This window comes from Aquarana catesbeiana, linkage group LG03 (assembly GCF_042186555.1).
Source record: "Aquarana catesbeiana isolate 2022-GZ linkage group LG03, ASM4218655v1, whole genome shotgun sequence".
Classification (NCBI taxonomy): domain Eukaryota; kingdom Metazoa; phylum Chordata; class Amphibia; order Anura; family Ranidae; genus Aquarana; species Aquarana catesbeiana.
The window spans coordinates 673,573,821-673,601,297 of NC_133326.1; the positions used below are offsets into that span (position 1 = coordinate 673,573,821).

General features: G+C 46.4%; 1 protein-coding gene across 1 annotated transcript in view; it reads right to left on the reverse strand.

Moving 5' to 3' along the window:
• LOC141133483 (NXPE family member 3-like) overlaps positions 1 to 27,477 on the reverse strand; it is a 126,735-nt gene that overhangs the window by 37,393 nt on the left and 61,865 nt on the right. The window contains exon 2 of the mRNA XM_073622876.1: positions 5,508 to 6,062. Coding sequence (XP_073478977.1) covers positions 5,508 to 6,062 — 555 coding nt within the window. The remainder of the gene's footprint in view (positions 1 to 5,507; positions 6,063 to 27,477) is intronic.

The window sequence follows — 27,477 nt, forward strand, 5'->3', positions numbered from 1 at the left end:
GCGGGAACGAGCCATAATTTTATAAAGTCATGATAACAGTGTCCAATCATGACTCTGACAGTGCTCTGTGCCCTGATTGGCTGAAGCTTTCACTGCTTCAGCCAATCACGGCTTGCAATGCACTGTTCAGTGCCGCAATGCCTTGTGGTCAGTTCGGGGGGGCCGAACAAATGGTCGAATGACCCGTTTGTTTGGCTATTAGCTGAACGTCCGAACAACGAAAGTTCGGCCCGAACTTATGCTCGGGCCGAACCGTTCGCCCCTCCCTAGTGACATCATCTTTCACATTATACAAAAAAAATAGGGCTAACTTTACTGTTTTGTTTTTCTTTAATTCATGAATATGTATTTCTTCCTAAAATATTGCATTTGAAAGATCGCTGCGTAAACACAGTGTGGCATAAAATATTTCAATGGTCACCATTTTATTCTCTAGGGTCTCTGCTAAAAAAATTGTATATATATATATATATATATATATATATATATATATATATATTTATTTATATATATATAGGGTATTGATGGGACAGACGCCATGTTTTAGGGTCCTTTTCGTTCCACCTGCTGGCCCTCCTGGCCGACAGGTATGTGTTAAGAGTACTACCGCGTGGTCCTCCAACCGTGAGGACCAAGTTGCTGCAGCGTGTGGGTGGGCCCAGAAATTTGTCTGTGGCCTACCACAGCAGGGAGGGAATGGTCCTGTGCTGTCTGTCCTGCGGGAAGAAGCTGGACAACTGAGAAGATCCCAGGGGAGGACCCGTCATGGAAAGATCATGCAGAGTGCTGGTCTGGAGAGGGGCCTGGTGACTCAGTTGGAGGACGCATCCTAAAGTTAACCTACCGCATAGTACTGCCGGGTCGGCTTAAAGGTTCTAGTGCTGTGTTTGCTGTCCATCGTAAACCATTGCATCCTGTGGCAGAGGATCATACGTGTTTTGATGCCATTCAAGTCTGTGGCAGAGACTTTTGTTCGTGCTGTGTGCCGGTTGCTAGGTTAGTGAGAGAAACCTATCCGGGCGGGCAAAGATTCAACTCTAAAAGGAGAGTACATTTATCTACAAGATTCCAATTCCTAATATTACATCAAGAAAAGGTATTTGAACTTCCCTGCAACTTGCCTTCTACCTCTTTCCTGCTACTTCCTTCAGTTACTCTTTATTAAAGCATTGGAAAAGATACTCAAGTGTCTACACTGTCTGGTGTTAAACTCAACGGGATCCTAGACCCGGTTCCGGTGAAATTGAGGTAACAAAGGTGACGGTAACAACCCGCTTTAAACCAGCAACTCCACCGTGAGTTAGTGCTACATATACATATATATATATATATATATATATATATATATATATATATATATATATACACATACACACACACACACACGTGTAGCACTTACCTAGGGAGGAGCTGCTGATAATTGTTTTGGGCCTGCACTCTGCCTCTCAACCCCAGAAATGGACTCGACCCCCTTGGCACAACTGTATAGTAATGTTAGTGTAAGACCCAATGGTAAAGAGAAACACAGTAATAACACCCTGTACTGTATTAAAAAGAAAAAAACGCGCTAGATCTAAATTAACATTAATGATTAAAAAAGCAAGTGAATAAAATGACAAGTGAAAAATAAAAAGTTCAAAGAGCAGCAGCTTATTGCGGGATACGCAAAAAACAGAATAAAAAAAGAGAGAAGCTGCGCTGTGTGAAGGTTCAATCCAACAATAGCTTGTAGATAGCAAGATATGGATGAGTGACAGTTCAGACAATTCCAAATAAACACCCAAGTGAAACAGATACACAAATAAGTGCCACCACCTTATAAAAAACCTGCTTACCAGATGGCAAGCAAAACCCAGCAAACGGCTATAGCCCAACCAAGGCCTTTACTTGTATGGAAAGTACGTCTGGACAGGTGTAAATGAGGAATTGGTCTCCAAACGCCTTAATGCCGTGGAACTCCGATGGGTCTCAGTAACTAAACTGTGGACACATTCTCACTGGAACCTCAGAAGCTCCTGTCCCGGACTGTACTGTATATTTACCGTCACCTTGGTACTCGTCACTTCACCAGCTGTAGCAATAGATAGAGTCTCACACAAATTGTAAGTTAACCATTTAAGCAGTTTACTGAAAGACTTGTCTAACACAATAGACACAGTGGTAATTCAGATATAAAGGATGAAAGCAAACAACAATCAATGTGTACATAAATCCCAGAACTCAATGGTCACCTGAGGAGTATATGCAGACAGGCAAGAAGTGGGACTACTGTCCAACATGATAAAGCACTTATATTGAGCGCCTTCCCACTCCAACCTCAGAGCATACACACAGACCAAATTGTGGTGAAGTATTAAGTACAATGCAGCAGTGCAATACAATACATTCATCTATATCATGTACTCAAGGGCTCCCCCTAGGTTGCAATACACTGTTAACTGTGCAAACTGAAGTTGTGCTGCTTTATAGAAAATGGCAAAGTCTCTTGTCCTCTTCTTTCTTCAGCTAGCTCCAGGTATTAGACTGCAGTATTTGTAAATCCAGGTAAGAAACAAGTAGATATCAAATTACAGTGGAACCTCGGATTACGAGCATAATCCGTTCCAGGAGTATGTTCGCAATCCAAAGTACTCGCGTATCAAAGCGAGTTTTCCCATTGAAGTCAATGGAAACGAAAATAATTAGTTCCGCATTGACTTCAATGGGATGCAATGCCGCATGCGGCCAGAGGCGGGGGGCCCCGGAGAGCCTCGGAAATGGCCAAAAAGGTCCGAGGACTCTTCGGCGGACCTTGGCAAATCTCGGGTAAGAAGTCTTTCCGAGGTTTGCCGAGGTCAGCCGTGCTGTACTCGGGCCTTTCCGTGCATTTCCGAACGTGACGTTCGCTCTGCTCGGCTCCGGCGCCCCCCACCTCAGGCCGAAAGCGGTACTGCACACAGCTTTGGCCTGAATCGTGCTTGTTTTGCGAAGCAACACTCGCAAACCGAGTTATAATTTTTAAAAATACAGTGCTCGTATTGCGAAACACTCAATATCCGCGTTACTCGCAATCCGAGGTTCCATTGTATAGTAGAAATGGCATGTTGGCAACCAAGTGCGTGCACATGTAAGACTACTATAGAACGTCTTCCTCCTCATGGGGGATGGAACTCAGCATTAACTTTGCAGTACAGGGAAGGCAAACCCTGAAGTTCCACTATACACAGTCTATGGATAAATAAGATCACTTCTGTGGGACTACAGATCCCACTATCAGCCTGGAACTAATTAAAACAGTCACAGTGCACTATATCAATCTAGGCAGGTGCCCGCTCACCACATCAGTCCCAGATGCTTGTTAGACTCCTTTCCTGGTATCTCAGTCCCGATTCAAGCTTGGGTCGTCACACCGCACCGCTCCTTCGGATAGCCAGCGACTGTAAAAGCAGATGGCTTCAGATGCTCTGGCGTCCGGAGAGAGAGAAAACATGCCACGCCTGTCCCTGTTATTTGCTTACCCAGCAGGCTGTTCTGTGGCTTGGCCTTGTGGGTAAGTGAATTGGGCATTGTGGGTAAGTAGTTCCCAGAGAGAGTTAAACACATGAGTCACTTGAACATTGAACTACATTTCCCTTAATGCTTTGCAGCGCTGTTTCTCAAGAATTGTAAGAAAAGTCCTAACAGCATTAACATCAAATGGACACTAGAGGAAGCCAAACTCTTACTTAAAGAAGATCACATTACTTAGCATGATAACTGGGTCACAACCCCTGCGCTACATATATATATATATATATATATATATTAGGGGTGCGCATCTTCACTGGTCTCACGATTCAATTCGATTACGATTATCTGGTCAACGATTTGATTCGATTCGATTCCGCGATGCATCACGATGCATCACGATTGCCGACGAGCTCCCATTTCCACTTGGGCCGCCTAGGCGGCCCTTCCACCCTGCAATCTTCTGGGACACATCACAGTTCCCAAAAGATTGCCCGGCTATGCAGGACAGCGCAGTGAGACATGCGCACCCGGCTGTGAAGCTGCAAGCTGTCACAGCTGGATGCCCACAGTAGTACTGCCAGCGCTGTGGACAGGCGGGGGAGAGAATGGAGGGTTTGGGTGGCCACATCGCTGGATTGTGGGACAGGTGAGTGTCTATTTATTAAAAGTCCAATTTCGCCGGTATATGATCATGTGACTCCCGGCCCGTCCCGCCCCTCTCCGCTCTCCTCTTCGCTCTCCTCTTCCGTCTCCTGAGTCCTGACGTCAGAGAGGATTTCTCAGTCCCGCCCGCCTCTCTTCTGATACAATAACTATAGTCAGCGGGCAGGACTGAGAATTCCTCACTGACGTCAGGACTCAGGAGACACGTGAGAGGAGAGCGGAGAGGAGAGAGGAGAGCGGAGAGGGGCAGGACGAGTCGGGAGTCACATGATCGTATACCGGTGTCTTGCCGAGAAAGTTCCCTCGGCGAATAAGTTCCCCCCCTGTACTGCGCAGGCGCAGCGCCTGTGCAGTACCAACTACTAGCAGCCGCCGGAGATAGCCGAACGACAAAATCTACAATCAGCTGTACACGGCGCCTGCGCCCTGGGTCCAGGTTCCTTCCCCACCATCCAAGTGGACCTAGAGGGGGAATCTAAAAGAGCCGAGCAAAGCGAGGCCGTGCCCGAAGTGTGGTGAGCGAAGCGAGCCCTCGAGGGGCCCTCTTACAGGCGCCGTGTACAGCTGATTTTCCCCTATTTATCTTCGGCTATTTCCGCCGGATCCTACTGTGCAGGCGCCGAGCGGAACTTTCTCGGCAGAACACCGGCGAAATTTGGTATGAAGTGACATAGTTTTTTAAAAGCACATACAGCGGGGGCACAGCATTCATTGTAATACATTTATTAAAAGAAAGTAATTGTGGGGGGTTAGTGATGGCTGCATTTAATGGGCACAGATGGCTGTGTTTGGGCACAGGTGGCTGCGTTTGGGCACAAGTGGCTGCGTTTGGGCACAGGTGGCTGAGTTTGGGCACAGGTGGCTGAGTTTGGCGGGCACAAGTGGCTGAGTTTGGGCACAGGTGGCTGAGTTTGACGGGCACAAGTGGCTGCGTTTGGGCACAGGTGGCTACGTTTGGGCACAAGTGGCTGCGTTTAGGTCCAATTTGGACATATTCACTTAGGGGTGTACTCACTTTTGTTGCCAGCGGTTTAGACATTAATGGCTGTGTGTTGAGTTATTTTGAGAGGACAGCAAATTTACACTGTTTTACAAGCTGTACACTCACTACTTTACATTGTATCAAAGTGTAATTTCTTCAGTGTTGTCACATGAAAAGATGTAATAAACTATTTACAAAAATGTGAGGGGTATACTCAATTTTGTGAGATACTGTATATATATAAAATGTTTGGTGGTTCTAAATAATTTTATAGCAAAAAATACTGATTTTAACGTGTAAGCAACAAGTGTCAGAAAAAGGCTTAGGCATGAAGGGGTTGCAAATATTTAGAATCACCAGTTTAATAAATTACCTTTCCAGGGTCACTTTCTCTTTTCTTCCTCAGAACATCTACAGCCTCACTGGAGTGGATGAGTCGGATATGGACCCGGGCTTCCCCTGGCCAAGGGAGTAAGAAGGTGGCCAGGTAGCTTCCATTGCCAAAGTCCTTTACATGTCCGGTGACTCCAGCCTTTAATGCTTTAGAGTGCAGCTTAGCCTGGAAAAAGTCTCCGCCATACTCCTTTCGTTTGCCATTGTGATCACGGGCTGTGATGACCACCTCCAAAGTCTCTCCAACCCTGTAAGTTTCCCGTGGATTCCACAGTTGGTAGTCACAATTCTTGGCACTGGTAGACAATGAAAAATTCTGCAAAGACACTGGAGGTTCCGGCCAACTAATATATTTTAAAAGCTCTGTCAGTTTTGGTTCCGTGGGAGGAACTGAAGTGGGAGGAACTGAAGTGGGAAGAATTGAAGTGGAAGGAACTGAAGTGGGTGGGATAATCTTAGCGGGAAGTCTGAATATCTTGAGGGTAAGAAGTGTGCGTTTATCCAAAATATCCATAGATAGAAATCTATAGGAGAACTAAAATAAAAATGGACTTTAAAAACTTAGACAAGGCAATTGTGTGAAAGAGACAGTAAAAAGTCAACATTTAACAAAGAAACTCAAAATTGTTTCTGTTGTACCAATTAAGCAGAGATATGAATATTGTTGAACTTGGAGGCAATATCAATAAGGTGGGACTTTTGCATTTAAAGGAAACCTGTGGTTTGTCAATGCAGGCCAAATCAACAACAACAAATACTCACATTTCCTTCACTTCCCGACCTCTTAGCCCAGCAATGGGAACAAATAAAATACTGTATCCAGTACTTTGAGTAATGGAGGCACGTATGACTGACCCCACTTCCTTTCATATGCTAGGGCTGGTGCTTGGTGATTGACCCAGCACTGTTACATATGTGTAGTAAGGCCTCAATTACATGGGTGAAGGGGTAGTAAAGGTACATGGTTGAGCTGAGGATTTACCGCCCCTGCCCGTCTGCCAATCTGCACATTAATATGCCAGTGGCCGCGGTCAGCAAATGGTTACTGCAGCTAACACTATTTTATTACATTGTATCTAAAGCCATATTTTTGGATGGAAAAGCACAGGGTTAGCACCCAGCAGCTTTTGTTGTTAAAAAAATGAAAACCTTTTCTGTACTTTGGACTGATAGGGCTGAATTACCATTTAATGTGCGTTGCAGTCCATTTATTTGAATGGGCTGCCAATGTGCCACAACAGACCGAAAACCGGAGGTACTAGAAATGATAAAAGGAGCCTAATTGCTCTACCTGTTGGCTGGACATGAGAATACATTATAATCTTACATCATATGTTTTATATTTCCAATTTAAGTCCAGCCAAAAAATGTATTTTATTTTTGAATAGAGTGGAGAAGAATTGGAACTCTGTTTTGGTTTTAAAGGAAATAAATGATCGTGCTTACGGATCTGTCTCGGTATGCTGCCTCCCCTAATATAGTCCCCCACAGGGGTCTATAACCACAGATTGTATGAATAAAACAAGGGGTGGTGGCGCTTCCTAGTTTGGGTAAGGGTGCCAGATGTGAGAAAAAGAAAATTGATTTATAATATTAGTACTTAGTGACCTATGAATACGTGACTGGTAAGCAGGCTACTATTCACTTAACAAAGTGATCCTGCCAGAAACATGACTCATCTTAAAATTAGTGAGTGTCTTCTATTGGTAAATATGTTTTAATGTGCAAATCTCCAAATATATACTGAATAACTAGCTCCAAAGTGTCCGTGCTATATATTAGTTCTGGTATATACCAAAATAGGACCTATACCCTTAATTATAAAAAAGGAAATATATATATACATTGAGCATATGTGCAGAAAAATAATAATATAAACAAACATATAATTGTACATAAAAGCTTAGTAGTGGTCCATAATTAAATAAATAAATTAAATGTAGAACCCCCCACGGGGTTAAAATCCCAAATTAGTAAGTGCAATTATTCCAACAAATCTTGATGCGCGTAGCTAATAGTTCATCAGGTAGAATGAATCTCCATTCATAACCATTGACGTAAACACAGTGACTGTGAATGTTCAAAAAATTCAAAAAATTCCGTGACTGTAGGTGTTCAGACAATTCCACTTGTGACTTCGTGCTCCCCCTCAAGTGTCCCCACTCACCAGATCCCCTCACCCCCACAGGGGCACTGCGCTTATCTTTAGGCCCACCAAGGTTGCTCCACCGAACTCATCCAATGGTCTGGGGTAATTCACCTTCCTGCAGGTATTATCTCTATGGTTGGCTCCTCACAGAGGGAAAGAAGAGATATAGGCTCCCATAGTGTAGTAAAAACGCTGAGTTTTATTTAAGACACAACAACTTGATCCAAAGCAATAGCAGTTTTTAAAATAAAATATATAAAATAAAATATAAAAAATTCTGTATATATTAAAAAATCCTGGATAGCCTAAGCGTAGCTCACAAATTGCACATAGTGCCACTATGGTTTGATGGGCAATCAGTGCAGAGTGTATCGGCTAAACGGCAAAAAACGCTAAGGAAAGGTTTGTGGAATCAGCAAAGGCTCGCTGCGTTCCACCTGCGTTCCAGCTGCCTCTACCAGGAAGTGACGTAGCGTGCGTGGCGCCGTCGTACGCGTTTCGTCATAGACGTCCTCAGACGTCCCATCGCTGAGGACGTCTATGACGAAACGCGTACGACGGTGCCACGCACGCTACGTCACTTCCTGGTAGAGGCAGCTGGAACGCAGGTGGAACGCAGCGAGCCTTTGCTGATTCCACAAACCTTTCCTTAGCGTTTTTTGCCGTTTAGCCGATACACTCTGCACTGATTGCCCATCAAACCATAGTGGCACTATGTGCAATTTGTGAGCTACGCTTAGGCTATCCAGGATTTTTTAATATATACAGAATTTTTTATATTTTATTTTATATATTTTATTTTAAAAACTGCTATTGCTTTGGATCAAGTTGTTGTGTCTTAAATAAAACTCAGCGTTTTTACTACACTATGGGAGCCTATATCTCTTCTTTCCCTCTGTGAGGAGCCAACCATAGAGATAATACCTGCAGGAAGGTGAATTACCCCAGACCATTGGATGAGTTCGGTGGAGCAACCTTGGTGGGCCTAAAGATAAGCGCAGTGCCCCTGTGGGGGCGAGGGGATCTGGTGAGTGGGGACACTTGAGGGGGAGCACGAAGTCACAAGTGGAATTGTCTGAACACCTACAGTCACGGAATTTTTTGAATTTTTTGAACATTCACAGTCACTGTGTTTACGTCAATGGTTATGAATGGAGATTCATTCTACCTGATGAACTATTAGCTACACGCATCAAGATTTGTTGGAATAATTGCACTTACTAATTTGGGATTTTAACCCCGTGGGGGGTTCTACATTTAATTTATTTATTTATTTAATTATGGACCACTACTAAGCTTTTATGTACAATTATATGTTTGTTTATATTATTATTTTTCTGCACATATGCTCAATGTATATATATATTTCCTTTTTTATAATTAAGGGTATAGGTCCTATTTTGGTATATACCAGAACTAATATATAGCACAGACACTTTGGAGCTAGTTATTCAGTATATATTTGGAGATTTGCACATTAAAACATATTTACCAATAGAAGACACTCACTAATTTTAAGATGAGTCATGTTTCTAGCAGGATCACTTTGTTAAGTGAATAGTACCCTGCTTACCAGTCACGTATTCATAGGTCACTAAGTACTAATATTATAAATCAATTTTCTTTTTCTCACATCTGGCACCCTTACCCAAACTAGGAAGCGCCACCACCCCTTGTTTTATTCATACAATCTGTTTTGGTTTTAACCTTTGTCCAGGGTGGGCAGGGGAGTGCCTTGCCATCCTGGACTACAGGACTGTGTATTTCTATTGATGCACAAAGTATAAGGAGACACAACTCTAGTGTCTGCATACAAGGGTGTCTCCATAGGACGCTGCCAAAGAAAGGAGACACCCTGAAACTGGAAACCTTGGGCAGTGATTTTGGCCCCAGCAAAATCTGGAACATCACTGAGAAAATCAAGCACATGGGACTTGTGGGACTATATGCCTCCAATAGTAAATACACATCAGGTAATGTCATACATTTTTATTGTATACAAATTTTAAAAACATAAATTATACATATAATTGTATAAAAACAACCCATTAGTAACACATGAGGTCAAAATGACAACAACAACCTACCGTATTTATCGGCGTATAACACGCACCCCAATTTAGGAGGGAATTTTAAGGAAAAAAAACTTTTAGGAGGGAAGTTGAAGGGAAAAAAACTTACATTTAAATGCCCATCATTGCAGCCTTGTCAGTGCAGCCTTCCCTAGTGCAGCCTTGTCAGTGCAGCCATGTCAGTGCATCCATGTCAGTGCATCCATGTCAGTGCAGCCTTGTCAGTGCAGCCTTGTCAGTGCAGCCATGTCAGTGCAGCCATGTCAGTGCAGCCTTGTCAGTGCAGCCTTGTCAGTGCAGCCATGTCAGTGCAGCCTTCCCCAGTGCAGCCTTGCCCAGTGCAGCCTTCTCCAGTGCAGCCTTGCCCAGTGCAGCCTTCCCCAGTGCAGCCTTCGATCCCCTGTCTTCAAAACCGCCAACTGCGACTTGAAAATGGCACCGCCGGCGCCGAAATACACAGAGCCGGTCCTCGGCTCTTTCCGGCGGCTCTCGTTCACTTTCGGCTCCACTCGTAGTTCCGAGCGGAGCTATCCGAACCTAGCCGAGTAGGTTCGGATAGCTCCGCTCGGGACTACGAGTGGAGCCGAAAGTGAACGAGAGCCGCCGGAAAGAGCCGAGGACCGGCTCTGTGTATTTCGGCGCTGGCGGCGCCATTTTCAAATCGCGGTCGGCGATTTTGAAGTTGTGCAGCTCGGGATCGGCGTATAACACGCACCTGCGACTTTCCCCTGATTTTAAGGGGAAAAAAGTGCGTGTTATATGCCGATAAATATTTCCACTACATCCCACTTGATCCACATTTTGCGGGAATCCCTGCTTCTTCAGGGCCACACAGACCCCACTCATGTCCACATGTGATAACAATACAATGTTTAAAACTGAAAATAAACAAGACATCAAATAATTATCAAAGACCAAAAACAATATATGTGTGTATATATATATATATATATATATATATATATATATATATATATATATATATATATATATTTATTTACAGACCCCCTTGAATTTTTCATTTTTTGTTATATTGCAGCCATTTGCTAAAATCATTTAAGTTCATTTTTTTTCCTCATTAATGTACACACAGCACCCCATATTGACAGAAAAACACAGAATTGTTGACATTTTTGCAGACTTATTAAAAAAGAAAAACTGAAATATCACATGGTCCTAAGTATTCAGACCCTTTGCTGTGACACTCATATATGTAACTCAGGTGCTGTCCATTTCTTCTGATCATCCTTGAGATGATTCTACACCTTCATTTGAGTCCAGCTGTGTTTGATTATACTGATTGGACTTGATTAGGAAAGCTACACACCTGTCTATATAAGACCTTACAGCTCACAGTGCATGTCAGGGCAAATGAGAATCATGAGGTCAAAGGAACTGCCTGAAGAGCTCAGAGACAGAATTGTGGCAAGGCACAGATCTGGCCAAGGTTACAAAAAAATTTCTGCTGCACTTAAGGTTCCTAAGAGCACAATGGCCTCCATAATTCTTAAATGGAAGACGTTTGGGACGACCAGAACCCTTCCTAGAGCTGGCTGTCCGGCCAAACTGAGCTATCGGGGGAGAAGAGCCTTGGTGAGAGAGGTAAAGAAGAACCCAAAGATTACTGTGGCTGAGCTCCAGAGATGCAGTCAGGAGATGGGAGAAAGTTGTAGAAAGTCAACCATCACTGCAGCCCTCCACCAGTTGGGGATGTTATATATATTTATATTTATATTACAAAAGGTATCTACCCTACAAGGAAAAAAGGAAAAGAAATATGCACAAACCCCTAGACCAAAAACGAAAAAACAACTGACCTTGCGTAGGTGGGTGGCATTTTTGCCTGATACTCTGGAACCTCTACAGGTTATTTAGTCCTTGATTAGGTTCTTAATGGGCTGATTTGAGCCCTTGAGAAAGTCACGTGATTTATGACGCAATGCTTGGGGAGGAGTGGGGTGATATCACTTCCGGGGCGCGGCGGAGACGGAAGTTCTGAATTTATCGATGCTTTTACTGCAGATGTAGTTACTACTGTTCAATAAATCATTGTTTTTATGGAATTGCTGCACTATATTTCCTTTGTCTGGTATGGTCCGTGAATGGAGGAGAGGAGGAGGAGGATTATAACAGAACACTGGGAGAGTTTTTAACCATCCCTAATTACTGCCCCACATATCTCATCCCTGGCTTTGTGCTCTGAGGAGAGGGGATTGTGATCTGCCATTAAGGATTTGTATACCAAAGCGCTGTCAGACCCGCTGTGGTCTTTGCTTAAGGTGAGCTGCCACGGCACACTCCTGGTGGATTTTGGATGGTGGAAGCAAGTGTGACTACAACGTTTTATTTTCACCTGATATTCTCACATTCTTCTATCAAATATCGCACTATTGTTTTTTGCACATGCACTTTAATGTTTTCTGATTTTTTGGCATGTTATTTCATACAGTTCATACATGTTATTTAATACAGTTTATGGACACTGCTTTATACTCATCAAGTGTATTATTTTATATATTAATATACACTATATTACCAAAAGTATTAGGACGCCCGCCTTTACACACACATGAACCTTAATGCCATCTCAGTTTTAGTCTATAGGGTTCAATATTGAGTTGGCCCACCCTTGGCAACTATAACAGTAGGGATGAGCCGAACACCCCCCGGTTCGGTTCGCACCAGAACCTGCGAACGGACCGAAAGTTCGCACGAACGTTAGAACCCCATTGACGTCTATGGGACTCGAACGTTCGAAATCAAAAGTGCTCATTTTAAAGGCTAATTTGCATGGTATTGTCCTAAAAAGGGTTTGGGGACCCGGGTCCTACCCCAGGGGACATGTATCAATGCAAAAAAAACTTTTAAAAACGGCCGTTTTTTCGGGAGCAGTGATTTTAATGATGCTTAAAGTAAAAAAAAAAAAAGTGAAATATTCATTTAAATATCGTACCTGAGGGGTGTCTATAGTATGCCTGTAAAGTGACGTGTGTTTCCCGTGTTTAGAACAGTCCCTGCACCAAATGTCATTTTTAAAGGAAAAAATCTCATTTAAAACTGCTTGCGGGTTTAATGTAATGTCGGGTCCTGGCAATATGGATGAAAATCAGTGAGACAAACGGCATGGGTACCCCCCAGTCCATTACCAGGCCCTTTGGGTCTTGTATGGATATTAAGGGGAACCCCGCACCCAAATTAAAATAAGGAAAGGTGTGGGGCCACCAGGCCCTATATACTCTGAACAGCAGTATACAGGCTGTAGGTTTGTTGTTAAGTAGAATCTCTTTGTAATTTTGAACGGGTACATTTTTAACGTGTTTAGCTCCAGCCAAAAAATCTTTTTTAAGCTTTTTGGAAAACATAGGGAAGGGTTATCACCCCTGTGACATTTGTTTTGCTGTCTTTCCTCCTCTTCAGAAGATTTCACCTCACTTTTTGTCCCAATGGATTGGAAAGCATCAGTGGAAAGGAGAAATGTTTTTCCCATATTAACTCTTACAGGAGAGAATTTCCCTTCCTAGGGGTAGATTTCACTTCCTGTTGTCTCCTTCCGTTTGCAAGTAGAAGTCGTTTGTAAGTTAGTTGTTTGAAAGTAGGGTCCTGCCCTATATACTCAGCAGAAATTTGGGCCTTAGGTGTTGCTGTGGCCACAACACTGTAAGCCCTCACAGGGCTCTGCTGTGAAATATTAGATCAAGAATTGTAATTACATGCCCCTGTTGAACAGGAGCTGAAAAATTAGGCCTTAGGCACTGGTGCTGGTGCCACAACACTGCAACCCCTCACAGACACTCTAGTTGGAATGCAGGAACGAGCCCTGCTGCAAAGTATTGCATCAAAAATTGTAATTACACGCCCCTGTTAAACAAGGGCTGAAAAATTGGGCCTTAGGCACTGGTGCTGGTGCCACAACACTGCAACCCCTCACAGACACTCTAGTTGGAATGCAGGAACGAGCCCTGCTGCAAAGTATTACATCAAAAATCGTAATTACACGCCCCTGTTAAACAGGGGCTGAAAAATTGTGCCTTAGGCACTGGTGGTGGCACCCAGAACCAAAAATGTTCTTACAAGCTATCAGTGTGATGATTGAGGAGGAAGAGGATAATTACTCAGGGATAGTCACTCAGCATCAGCATAGGCAGTCTTTGAAGGGATCTGAGATTTCAAAAAAAATTATTCGGTTACATCAGCATCAGGTGCTTGGTAGCTGGTGGTGATCCAAGACTCATTCATTTTTATGAAGGTCAGTCGATCGACCGAGTCAGTGGACAGACGCACTCTGTGATCGGTTACCACACCTCCAGCAGCACTGAATGTGCGTTCCGAAAGAACGCTGGATGCAGGACAGGCCAGTAGCTCAATTGCATACTGTGCAAGCTCTGGCCAGTGATCCATCCTCAAGACCCAGTAACCCAGAGGATTTTCGGTGGGAAAGGTGTCCAAGTCTGATCTTGCCCCTAGGTATTCCTGCACCATGTAAAACAGACGCTGGCGATGGTTGCTGGAACCAATCATACCTTGGGGCTGCGGACCAAAAAATTGTCTGAACGCATCGGTCAGACGGCCACCTTCTCCACCGCTCCTTTTTTGAAAGACCGAAGCCTCAGCAACACGTTGTCCAGAAACAGGAGTTTGTAACCTCCCAGTCTCTGGGAACGCGTTGCACAGACCTTTCTGCAAGGCCTCCCGAAGATGTTTCATCCTCTGCTCCCTCTGCGATGGCAAGATAAGGTCCGCAACCTTACCCTTGTAACGTGGATCAAGGAGGGTTGCCAGCCAGTATTGGCCCTTCTCCTTGATACCACGAATACGAGGATCCTTACGCAGGCTTTGCAGGATCAGGGAGGCCATGCAGCGTAGGTTTGCTGAGGCATTCGGTCCGGAGTCCTCTGGGTCACTAAGGACGACATGGTCCGCAGCCACCTCCTCCCAGCCACGTACAAGTCCATGTGTTTCTTGGGACTGATCCCTTAAAGACTGCTGCTGATGCTGAGTGCCAGGCTCCACCTCCATACTGACACAATCTTCCTCCTCCTCCTCCTCCTCTTCCTCCTCTTCCTGTGTGATCGGCGGGCACGCAGGAACACTGTCTGGATAAAGGGGGCCTTGAGAGCTAAGGAAGTCCTCCTCTTCCTGCCTCTGTTCTGCCTCAAGTGCCCTGTCCATTATTCCACGCAGCGTGTGCTCCAACAGGTGGACAAGGGGGACAGTGTCACTGATGCATGCACTGTCACTGCTCACCATCCTCGTGGCCTCCTCAAATGGTGACAGGACAGTGCATGCATCCCTGATCATGGCCCACTGGCGTGGGGAAAAAAAACCAAGCTCCCCTGACCCTGTCCTGGTGCCATAGTCGCACAGGTACTCATTGATGGCCCTCTGCTGCGTGTGCAGCCGCTGCAGCATGGCCAACGTTGAGTTACACCTGGTGGGCATGTCACAGATTAGGCAGTTCTTGGGCAGGTTAAACTCCTTTTGGAGGTCCGTCAGCCGAGCACTGGCATTATATGACCGGCGGAAATGCACACAGACTTTCCTGGCCTGCCTCAGGACATCCTGTAAGCCCGGGTACCTGCCCAAGAACCGCTGCACCACCAAGTTAAGGACGTGAGCCAAACAGGGCACATGGGTCATTTGTCCCTGTCGGAGGGCAGAGAGGAGGTTGGTGCCATTGTCGCAAACCACCATTCCTGCCTTAAGTTGGCGTGGCGTCAACCACCTCTGAACCTGCCCCTGCAGAGCTGACAGAACCTCTGCCCCAGTGTGGCTCCTGTCCCCCAAGCACACCAGCTCAAGCACCGCATGGCATCTTTTGGCCTGCGTACTTGCGTAGCCCCTTGAACGACTACGGAGCACCGCTGGTTCCGAGGAAGAGGCCATGGAGGAAGAAGAAGAGGAGGGGGTGGAGGAGAGAGGTGTGTCACAATCATTAGCATTTTGGAGGCGTGGTGGCGGAACAACCTCCAACACTACTGCACCTTGTCCTGCATCCTTCCCAGCTGCCAGCAGAGTCACCCAATGCGCCGTGAAACTTAGGTAACGTCCCTGTCCATGCCTGCTGGACCATGAGTCAGCGGTAATATGTACCTTAAAGGCTGACCGCCCTGTCCAGCGAGGCATGGACATTGCCTTCCACATGCTGGTAGAGAGCCGGAATTGCCTTCCGTGAGAAAAAGTGGCGTTTGGGTACCTGCCACTGAGGAACCGCACATTCCACAAACTCACGGAAGGGGGCAGAGTCTACCAACTGAAAAGGCAGCAGTTGAAGTGCTAGCAATTTTGCCAAGCTAGCATTCAACCGTTGGGCATGTGGATGGCTGGGAGCAAACTTCTTTCGGCGGTGCAGCAGCTGGGGCAGGGAAATTTGCCTGGTACAATCTGACGTCGGTGTACCAAAATCAGATTGCCCACAAGTACGTGGCTGTGACACACCTAATTCTACACCTTCATTCCTCTCAGTGCAGGTCTCAGAGAGGACTGAAGGTCTAGTGGGGTTGGAAATCTCAGCTGATGAGGAGCAAGCAGAGGTCCTCTTTGTTCTTTGGTGTGGGTCTTTTAGATACACTTGCCAACGAACTGCATGGCAGGTCAACATATGTCTGGTCAAGCATGTGGTACCCAAGCGGGAGATGTTTTGGCCACGCGAGATACGCTTGAGACATATGTTGCAAATAGCAGCGGTGCGATCTGATGCACTCGTCTCAAAAAAGGCCCACACCAAAGAACTTTTTGAATAACGCGCAGAGACTGCAGCGCCCTGCACATGTGGAGCTTTGGGGTGTGATGCAGTCAATGTGCTGCCCTTAGGCTGGCCCCTGGAGGGCATCCTGCCTCGTTGGTGATGTGCCGCCTCCTCCTCCTCCTCCTCCTCCTCCTCTCTCCTATCAGGCACCCACGCTGAGTCAGTGACCTCATCATCCCCTCCCTCCTCATCACTGGAGCAAACCTGGCAGTATGCTGCAGCAGGGGGAGCATGACTGCCAGATTGCTGTCCTTCTTGGGCACCCCCTCTGTCCGTGCTCGTGTTACTGCCTTCATCGAGCTCAGTATCATCATCAGAGCCTTCCAAACGCTGGGCATCCTCCTGGAGCATGTACCCAACACTGTGGTCAAACAGTTCGAGGGACTCCTCAGGAGGACATGGTGGGGCTAGGGAAGGAGTCACTGATGACATTGAGCCAAGGGAAGAGGCCGCTGCTTTGCCAGACAAAGTACCCTGGGCATGGGTGAGAGAGGATGAGGAGGATGAGGACGGCTTGGTCATCCACTCGACCAAGTCTTCCGCATGTTGCGGCTCAACATGGCCAGCTGCCGAAAAAAAGGCCAAGCGTGTCCCATGTCCACGTGCTGATGAGGATGCACCGTCTCCACGACCAGCACTAGACACAGAGCCTGCTTGCCCTCTCTTATTGGCTTGTGACTGTCTGCCTCTCCTTCTTGGCCTTCCAGACATACTAATGGCCTGTAGCTGCACTAAGCTGGGATATATATATATATATATATATATATATATATATATATATATGTACTGATACTGCAGCTAGCAAAATCAACTGCCTGCCTGTAGTATGAGAACACCACCAACCTTCTACAGGTAGCTTTAGCTGAACACTGTGAGGTGGACGCACCCCACTAACTTGTAGGTTTAGCTGAACACTGTGAGCAGGGCGCACCCCACTAACTTGTAGGTTTAGCAGAACACTGTGAGCAGGACGCACTGCACTAACTGTAAATAGTCTAGCTGCCTGACTGTGGTACTAATAGGATCAAAAGAACACCAGCAATTTTCTTTAAAATACTGTAACAAGACAAGCCTGCCTGTCAGTAAGAAGATAACAGGAACGGATCTAGCTGAACACTGTGAGCAGGACGCACCCCACTAGCTTGTAGGTTTAGCTGAACACTGTGAGGTGGACGCACCCCACTAACTTGTAGGTTTAGCTGAACACTGTGAGCAGGACGCACCCCACTAACTTGTAGGTTTAGCAGAACACTGTGAGCAGGACGCACTGCACTAACTGTAAATAGTCTAGCTGCCTGACTGTGGTACTAATAGGATCAAAAGAACACCAGCAATTTTCTTCAGGTAGCTGTATTTACTGTAACAAGACAAGCCTGCCTGTCAGTAAGAAGATAACAGGAACGGATCTAGCTGAACACTGTGAGCAGGACGCACCCCACTAGCTTGTAGGTTTAGCTGAACACTGTGAGGTGGACGCACCCCACTAACTTGTAGGTTTAGCTGAACACTGTGAGCAGGACGCACCCCACTAACTTGTAGGTTTAGCAGAACACTGTGAGCAGGACGCACTGCACTAACTGTAAATAGTCTAGCTGCCTGACTGTGGTACTAATAGGATCAAAAGAACACCAGCAATTTTCTTCAGGTAGCTGTATTTACTGTAACAAGACAAGCCTGCCTGTCAGTAAGAAGATAACAGAAACGGATCTAGCTGAACACTGTGAGCAGGACGCACCCCACTAGCTTGTAGGTTTAGCTGAACACTGTGAGGTGGACGCACCCCACTAACTTGTAGGTTTAGCTGAACACTGTGAGAAGGACGCACCCCACTAACTTGTAGGTTTAGCAGAACACTGTGAGCAGGACGCACTGCACTAACTGTAAATAGTCTAGCTGCCTGACTGTGGTACTAATAGGATCAAAAGAACACCAGCAATTTTCTTCAGGTAGCTGTATTTACTGTAACAAGACAAGCCTGCCTGTTAGTAAGAAGATAACAGAAACGGATCTAGCTGAACACTGTGAGCAGGACGCACCCCACTAGCTTGTAGGTTTAGCTGAACACTGTGAGGTGGACGCACCCCACTAACTTGTAGGTTTAGCTGAACACTGTGAGCAGGACGCACCCCACTTACTTGTAGGTTTAGCAGAACACTGTGGGCAGGACGCACTGCACTAACTGTAAATAGTCTAGCTGCCTGACTGTGGTACTAATAGGATCAAAAGAACACCAGTAATTTTCTTTAAAATACTGTAACAAGACAAGCCTGCCTGTCAGTAAGAAGATAACAGGAACGGATCTAGCTGAACACTGTGAGCAGGACGCACTGCACTAAATGTAAATAGTCTAGCTGCCTGACTGTGGTACTAATAGGATCAAAAGAACACCAGTAATTTTCTTCAAAATACTGTAACAAGACAAGCCTGCCTGTCAGTAAGAAGATAACAGGAACGGATCTAGCTGAACACTGTGAGCAGGACGCACTGCACTAAATGTAAATAGTCTAGAAGATAACAGGAATGGATCTAGCTAAACTGAATACAGTGTATATATATATATATATATGCAACACCTGGGATGCATATATATATACACAATACACTTTAAGTGCAGCTAACTGACTGACTGTCCTGCCTAATCTAGCTAACTCAAATGAAATGACACTGTCTCTCTCTCTCTCTCTAAGCACACCGGAACACACTGCACAGGGCCGCCGTGAAGGCGGCCTTATATAGTGTGGGGCGTGTACTAAATCCCCTGAGCCATAATTGGCCAAAGCCTCCTTGGCTTTGGCCAATTATGGCTCTCTGTTAAGGCGGCGCTGTGATTGGCCAAGCATGCGGGTCATAGTGCATGCTTGGCCAATCATCAGCAAGCAATGCACTGCAATGCCGCAGTGAATTATGGGCCGTGACGCGCCACACGAATTTGGCGCGAACGGCCCATATCGTTCACAATTCGGCGAACGATCGAACAGCCGATGTTCGAGTCGAACATGGGTTTGACTCGAACACGAAGCTCATCCCTATATAACAGCTTCAACTCCAGGTCTTAGTCCGTAGGGTACAAATATATGGTTGGCCAACCCTTTGCAGCTAAAGGCCTGGCTCGCAGTTTCCGCTCTAATTTATCCCAAAGGTGTTCTATTGGGTTGAGGTCAGGACTCTGTGCAAGCCAGTCAAGTGCCTCCACCCCAAACTAGCTCATCCATGTCTTTATGGACCTTGCTTTGTGCATTGGTGGAACAGGAAGGGACCATCCTCAAATGGTTCCCACAAAATTGGGAGCATGAAATTGTCCAAAATGTCTTGGTATGCTGACGCCTTAAGAGTTCCCTTCACTGGAACTAAGGGGCCAAACCCAACCCCTGAAAAACAATCCCACATCATAATCCCCCCTCCACCAAATGATTTGGACCAGTGCACAAAGCAAGATCCATAAAGACATGGATGAGCATGTTAGAGGTGTCCTGACCTCAACCCAATCTAATTCATCCCAAAGGTGTTCTATCAGGTTGAGGTCAGGACTCTGTGCAGGCCAGTCAAGTTCCTCCACCCCAAACTCGCTCATCCATGTCTTTATGGACCAATTTCATGCTCCCAATTTTGTGGGAACAGTTTGGGGATGGCCCCTTCCTATTCCAACATGACTGCGCACCAGTGCACAAAGCAAGGTCCATAAAGACATGGATGTGCGAGTTTGGGGTGAAGGAACTTGACTTGCTTGCACAGAGTCCTAACCTAAACCCGATAGAACACCTTTGGGATGAATTAGAGTGGAGACTGTGAGCCAGGCCTTCTCGTCCAACATCATTGCCTGACCTCACAAATGCGCTTCTGGAAGAATAGTCAAACATTTCCATAGACACACTTCTAAACCTTGTGGACAGCCTTCCCAGAAGAGTTGAAGCTGTTATAGCTGCAAAGGGTGGGCCAACTCAATATTGAACCCTATAGACTAAGACTGGGATGGCATTAAAGTTCATGTGTCTGTAAAGGCAGGTGGTGTCCCAATACTTTTGGTACTATAGTGTATGTGTGCTCATTTATATTAACCTTTCGCAGCTCTATCGATTTGGAATCACTGTCCAGAGGCTTCACATGATTTGTTATATATGTTTTCAAATCCTTTGCTGTGTTCACTTATTTTGTAGCACTATAATTAGCACTTAGAAGGTAGTGCCACATTTATATCTTTTTATCTTTTGGTGGTATTTGATCATCACTGGGTTATTTTTTGCTAAAAAAAAAAGTTTTCTTCATTTCTGTTATAAAATTTTGTAAATAAGTAAGTTTACTCCTTCACTGATGGGCACTGATGAGGTGGCACTGATGAGGAATCATTGACAGGCATTACTGATGGGCATCCCAGGTGGGCACTGATTTGCATCCCAGGTGGGATTCACTCACTATTCTCTACCCTCTCCAAAATAAAACAAAAAGGTTTTCGGTTTTAGATGTATTTTAAGAGAACCTTTCACTAAACTTTTTAAGTCTCTTTTATTTCCTCCCTCTTACATAGTTGGTTAATTTTTTTATATTACCTTTTATCTTTCATGTCTTTATCTTTCACAGATGTGCAACAATTAAGAAAAGCCTGGAGCAACAGCATGCAATGTTGTATGCAAAGGGCGAACATAACAGTGGTAGCAGTGAAAGGGTTAATGATAAGGAGTTATTGTGGAGCCGAGGGGGAGGGAGGATCAAGGGAGGGGCTATTTAAAAAGAAGTTCCCGCTCTGGGAGGGTTAACAGAAGATTAGGAAAGTTGATTAGGAAAGTTGTTTGGAAGCATCATGTCTGAGCTGGAGGTTCTGATGGCCCAGTTGCGGGATGAAGCGGCGGTGCGGGGAGCGGAGTGGCTGCAGGAGACCATCGCAGCCGCACTACAGGGCTCAACACTGCAGGCAAGTGGGGGAGAGAGAAGCGGTACCAGAGCGCGCCGCTCTCGTCCGCCTGAGCGGTTTTCCCCGGACCGCGTGACGTCACAGCGGCACTCGGGTAGTCTGTCTGCGAGACTCCTGGGGGGCCCACCAGCCAAACGAGCGGCAGGAGGCGAGCGGGTCAGCGGGAGTGCGGCCCCGGCGGGACAAGAGAGGAGCCAGGCTGGGGAATCGTCCAGAGTGAGGCCTACCCTCAGGAGACATGCGGAGAGCGCGAGCCCCGCCCCCAGGATGACGGCGGGGAGCTCCACCGTCGTTGCCACGGTACCGCCTGGAAGGGTCCCTGGGCCTGCTAGTTCCTCGGCAGGGGACAGACTGCATGATGAGTGAAGAGGGACTGGCCGACTACATGCAAGAGCGGAGGCTGGCAGGACTGCGGTAGCCCACACCGGTCCTGGAAAGGCTGTCCGAAAGTCCACGGGAGGATTCGCTGCGCGGAGGAAGGGAAGGATAGCGAACAATGCGGCAGCCGCGGTCCACATCCCGGGCGGGCCTCCATCAGATGCAAGTGAGGAGTCGGGTCGGAGAGTGAGAGATGAGGAGCCCGGATCGGAGGAGGATGCGGCCCCCCTGCCCAGGAGGATGGGGCCAGAAGAGAGAAGACGGTCGGCTGATGGGGCGACACCTATGCAGCCAGGTGAGTTAACACATGTTATTGAAAATGCTAGCTTGTATAATGCAGCGAGTGTAGGAATTAGGGCTGGGGGGTCAGAAAACACCATGGTAGGAATGGGTACAGGGCTGGGGGCTCCGGGTTTCTTGGAGTTCTTAACAGGGATTAAGGAGCTGGTGCAGAGGTTGGAGGCTGCAGAGAGGCCGGTGGAGGGCCCGAGAGCCGCATGGGTACAGCAGACAGGGAAAGGCCTGGAAAGTACAGGGGGGACCCCGGCGCCAGAGGTTTCAGCTGTGGTTGCGTTGCCGACTCCAGGGGCCACGGGGAGCGGAGTTACGCAGGGGAAGGAAAAGGCAGCGCCATCAGGGGAGGCGGCGGCGAGGAAGGACATCATTAGGCTGGCGGACTCAGCTCGCTGCGAAGTGTATGTGTGTTACGAAGGGCCGTTAGGAGCTCACCTAAAACAAGAGGTTCGGGAGAAATTATGGAAGGGTGAGTATGTGGAAATTTTTTCGTTACTGCCCTTGGAAAAGTTCAACCTTGATAGAGTCAAGCCGGACGATTCCAAAAAAGAAGATGAGGAGAAGCGGAGGTATAGGCTGATACCCAGGACATTTACGAATTGGTTGCAAGCATTTGCAATTATGGCGAGTGTTATAGGGGAGAAGCAACCGGAGCACTGTTCGGCGCTTTTCTGCTATCAGGACGCGATAGGGGAAGCGTATAGAGTATATGGAGGCACAGCATGGTTGCGGTACGACGAACAGTTTAGGCAGCGGAGAGCGGTTCGCCCGGAGCTACGTTGGGACCATAAAGACATCAGGCTGTGGATGCGTTTGATGACGACAGCGAGGACGCCGAACCAGTTTTTTCAGGGGGAGCCGGTGGACCGTCGACCGAGGGACATTCGGCTGGAAACAAAAAAGGGGTTTGTTGGCAGTATAACTCAGGGTCCTGTAAGTTCGGAGGAACATGTAAGTATAAGCACGAGTGCTCGGGCTGTGGGGGAACGCATCCATCCTCCAGATGTTTTAGGCAAGGGAAAGGTCGACATGGTGAGGTTGGGAATAAAAGGGAAGACTCCGGTGATAGTGGAAAGGATGCGGCCGTTTCTCGGTAAGTACCCGGACAGGAAAGCGGCATTGCTTTTAGAAGAGGGATTTACGGTGGGTTTTCGGATTCCATGCACTCTATCGGCGACTCCCCCAGTGCCCAAAAATTTAAAGTCAGCCCTGCAGCATCCGGAAGTGGTTTCGGAGAAACTACAGAAGGAAGTGGCATTGGGTAGAATGAGCGGCCCTTTTTCAGTAGCACCAATAGCCGATTTGGTGGTGTCCCCGCTGGGCGTTGTGCTCAAAAAAGAGCCCAACAAATTCAGGCTCATTCACCACTTATCCTTCCCGAAAGGGGGATCAGTGAATGATGCAATAGATCAAGAAGCATGCTCAGTGACTTATATGTAATTTGATGCTGCGGTGAGGTGGGTGCGATACTATGGAAAAGGGGCCTTGATGGCAAAGGCGGACGTGGAATCTGCTTTTCGACTGCTGCCAGTTCACCCGGATAGTTTCCGGTTGCTCGGGTGCCATTGGAATGGGGGATTTTATGTTGATCAATGCTTACCAATGGGTTGTTCAGTATCGTGTGCGTTATTTGAACAATTCAGCTCCTTCGTGGAATGGGTGGTAAGGGATGTATCCAGGGTGAATTCGATAATTCACTACTTGGATGATTTCTTATGCATAGGCCCGGCCTCTTCTAGAGTCTGCGCGGTGTTGCTGGCTTCATTGCAGCATATAGCAGGAAGATTTGGCATTCCATTGGCAGATGAAAAGACGGAGGGACCCTGTGCGGTCATCACGTTTTTAGGCATTGTGCTAGATTCTGAGGCGATGGAATGTAGATTACCTGCGGAAAAATTGGAGGATTTGAAAACAGAAGTAGCAGGTTTGATAGGAATGAAAAAGGTACAGCTGCGAAAGTTGCAATCGGTGTTGGGCAAGCTGAATTTTGCTTGTCGCATTCTACCGATGGGGAGAGTGTTTAGTCGCCGGCTGGCGGCTAGCACGAGTGGGGTAAAATCGCCCAAACATTTTGTGCGTTTATTAAAAACGCATAGGGAGGACCTAAGGGTATGGCATACCTTTCTGGAATCCTTTAACGGCAGGGCAATGTGGATGTCGGGACCAGTCAGCAATTTTGACTTAGAACTGTTTACCGATGCCGCAGGATCCACCGGTTTTGGGGCGTTTTTTCAAGGAAAATGGAGCACGGGTCCATGGCCACAATCTTGGGTAAAGGAGGGCTTCACGAAGAACTTGATTTTGCTGGAACTGTTTCCAGTAGTTCTGGCAGTGGAACTATGGGGTGCATCGTTCAGGGATCTGAAGGTGCGCTTTCATGGTGACAATCTGGGGGTGGTGCAAGTGATAAATAGGGTCACGGCGTCATCTCCGCCGGTGATTAGGCTGCTGCAACACTTAGTGTTAAGATGTTTACAACTGAATGTTTTCATTCATGCTGTTCACTTACCGGGGGTGGAAAATGTAATTGCTGATGTGCTGTCTCGCTTCCAGTGGGACAGGTTCCGAGAGTTGGCGCCGGAAGCGGAGCAACAGGGGGTACCTTGTCCAGACTGGCTGTGGGAGATTGCGCTGACGTCGTCGCGGGATGGATTAAGCGGTCGGTAAGTGGGAATACTTGGGCAGCATACACTAAGGTATGGCAGGAGTGGATGTCGTTTGTACAAGTTTTGGGGGAGGAGCCTATTGGGCAAGGAGTACGTTCTTTATTGCTGTACTATGTGGCACGAAAATTGGACGAGGGTGTCTCAGTGTCAGGGATGAATACACAGTTGACAGGTTTGGCTTTCCTCTTCAAGTTACAAGGGCAGCCCGACGTTACCAAGGATTTTTGGGTGAGACAAGCGTTAAAGGGTTATCGGAGGGCGGTGGTCAAGCGTGATTCTAGGAGACCGGTAACTTTTGAAATTTTGAGGGGTATTGTTGATCAACTGGAGTTGGATTGTTCTTCTGCATACGAAGTTACTTTGTTTAAGGTAGCTTTTGTGTTAGCATTTTTTGAGGCATTCAGGATAGGAGAACTGGTTAGTCCTTCCAAAAAAGTGCAAGGGGGAATTGGGTTACAGGAGGTACAATTGGAAGAGAAGGGGGTATCGATATTATTGAGGAAGTCTAAGACGGATCAAGGGGGTAGGGGCAGGATGGTGCGAGTTTATCCCATTCATGGTTCCCCACAGTGCCCAGTGGGCGCAGTCAGGGAATTCTTGAAGGTTAGGCCAGATTTTCAGGGCCCTTTGTTCGTGCATTTAAATGGAAATATGTTATCACGTTTTCAGTTTGTTGCTGTTTTTAAAAAATGTTTGCATGGTTTGGGGCTGGAGGAGAAGGATTTTTCATCACACTCATTTAGGATAGGAGCAGCGACAGAAGCGGCCAGATTGGGGATGGATGTGGAGGTAATAAAAAGGATTGGGCGGTGGGAATCTAACAGATTCCAATCTTATGTACGGCCGGAACTGGTAATACAACTGTAAGTTACAGGGGTGTTTCTTTTGGTGGATATGGGGTATGTATTAGAGGTAGCTGTTATGGCCAGGAATATAGTTTGGCATAGTCAATGTTGAGAATAGTGTTTGTTTTCTTCTAATTTCAGGTGCAGTGCCAAGAATGGTCTGGATTATGGGCCATTCTTATGTATGTTGGGGGGCTCGGAGGGGAGACACTCGGCCTGAGGGAAGGCAGTTAAGTTTTGATAGACGGGAAGTGTATATCAAGTGGTTGGGTATACCAGGGATGTTGTGGGGTAGATTGGTTCAGGAGGTACAGCGTTATGCGAACAGGGAGGGACCTCCGGACGTTCTGGTGATACATGTTGGCGGGAATGACTTGGGCATTCGCTCGATGATAGACATCACGCGAGACATAAAAGTTGACGTTTGGAGATTAATGAAGGAATTTCCCCAGATGATCATTGTCTGGTCGGACATGGTTGCCAGGATGTCTTGGAGAATGGCCAGGTCAGTGGAGGGTGTGAATAGGGCAAGGAGGAAGATCAACAGGGAAGTTAGTAAATTTATGGTCAATAATGGGGGGTTGGCAATTCGGCATAGTGAACTGGAATTCAAGACATGGAGGTATTTAAGACGGGATGGGGTACATCTCAATGAGGTGGGTACAGATTTGTGGGCTTTAGGCTTGCAAGATGGCATACAGCGAGCTATTCGGGTGTGGAGGGGCACCCAAGAGTAAGGTGTTACTATTGGGATGCTGTGACGGGCGTTGGTCTGGGCAAGGGAAGAAAGATGGCTAAAAAAGTAAGAGTGGGGATCCAACGTTGATTTGGGTCCGGAGGTTTTTTGGTTCCCGGTTAACGGAGGTTAGCCGGGAAGTGATAATGGGGCACTGCGGCCGGCAGTCTCTGAGCCAGCTTGTCGGCTTGAGGCCTATGGGAGATTTTTTGGATTAGGGCTGCAGTGCTATATTTGTTATGGCCATCAAATTGTTTTTTGCTAAGCGATTGCTCAGACCAACGCTCTTTTGAATTAACAGGTTGTATAACAAATGTTTTTTGGTTATTGTTTTTTCTGATGACAGAATTTTATAATTTTATAGTAAAATAGATATGTTTAAAATAAAGTAGGCTGCTACGGCCTTTTTTATTACTCCAAGAAAGCTGGTGTGGTCTTATTTATTTGGAGTAGAAGTATAAGGGTTTTTGAGTTTGGTTAATAGACATCTGTTATCCAATAGTCATGTCTGTATCACATGATGGTCATCTTATGGCCCCGTTACATTTGGGAAACTCTTGACATTTGAATCATTTATTGACAAGAGATTTAATGCTTTGTTAAAGCCCAATTTCACAAATTTTAACTTCCACCGAGTGGAGAAGAATGAAAAGGGCTGCCCTGAGCACATAGGAGAAAGGGCACATGACAGGGTGGGCTGGAAGACAGGAGAAGGGTTAAGAATGGGCGGAGAATGGTTTAAGGATATGATGTAGGGAGCAGGGACGAAGTGGTTTATATCTTTACGTGGGGACACATTTGAATGTTTGCTGCTGCTCATACCTTCTTTTTATATTTTTTGTGAGGACTGTGGTTTGCTCATTACTTTCGATTTTTTTTTACTATGCTCCTTGTGTTGCTTCTTCCGCTCCCACCCCAGCCCTGCTGTACAATAAATTTGTGCCTCTTCACCCTGGGGGCTTCACTATTTTTTGTTGCCTTGTTCTTGCCTTGCAGGTTATGTGTAAATGCTGGATTGCCGATGCTGGAAGTTTCATTGCTCCTACTCCTGTCCTGAGAAGCTGTTTTAAAACTCCAGCTAAATTGATTAATTCTTGGGAGGATTCATTGTATCTGTTGGAGAGTGACACCTATACTTCCATGGAATAATGATAGGATG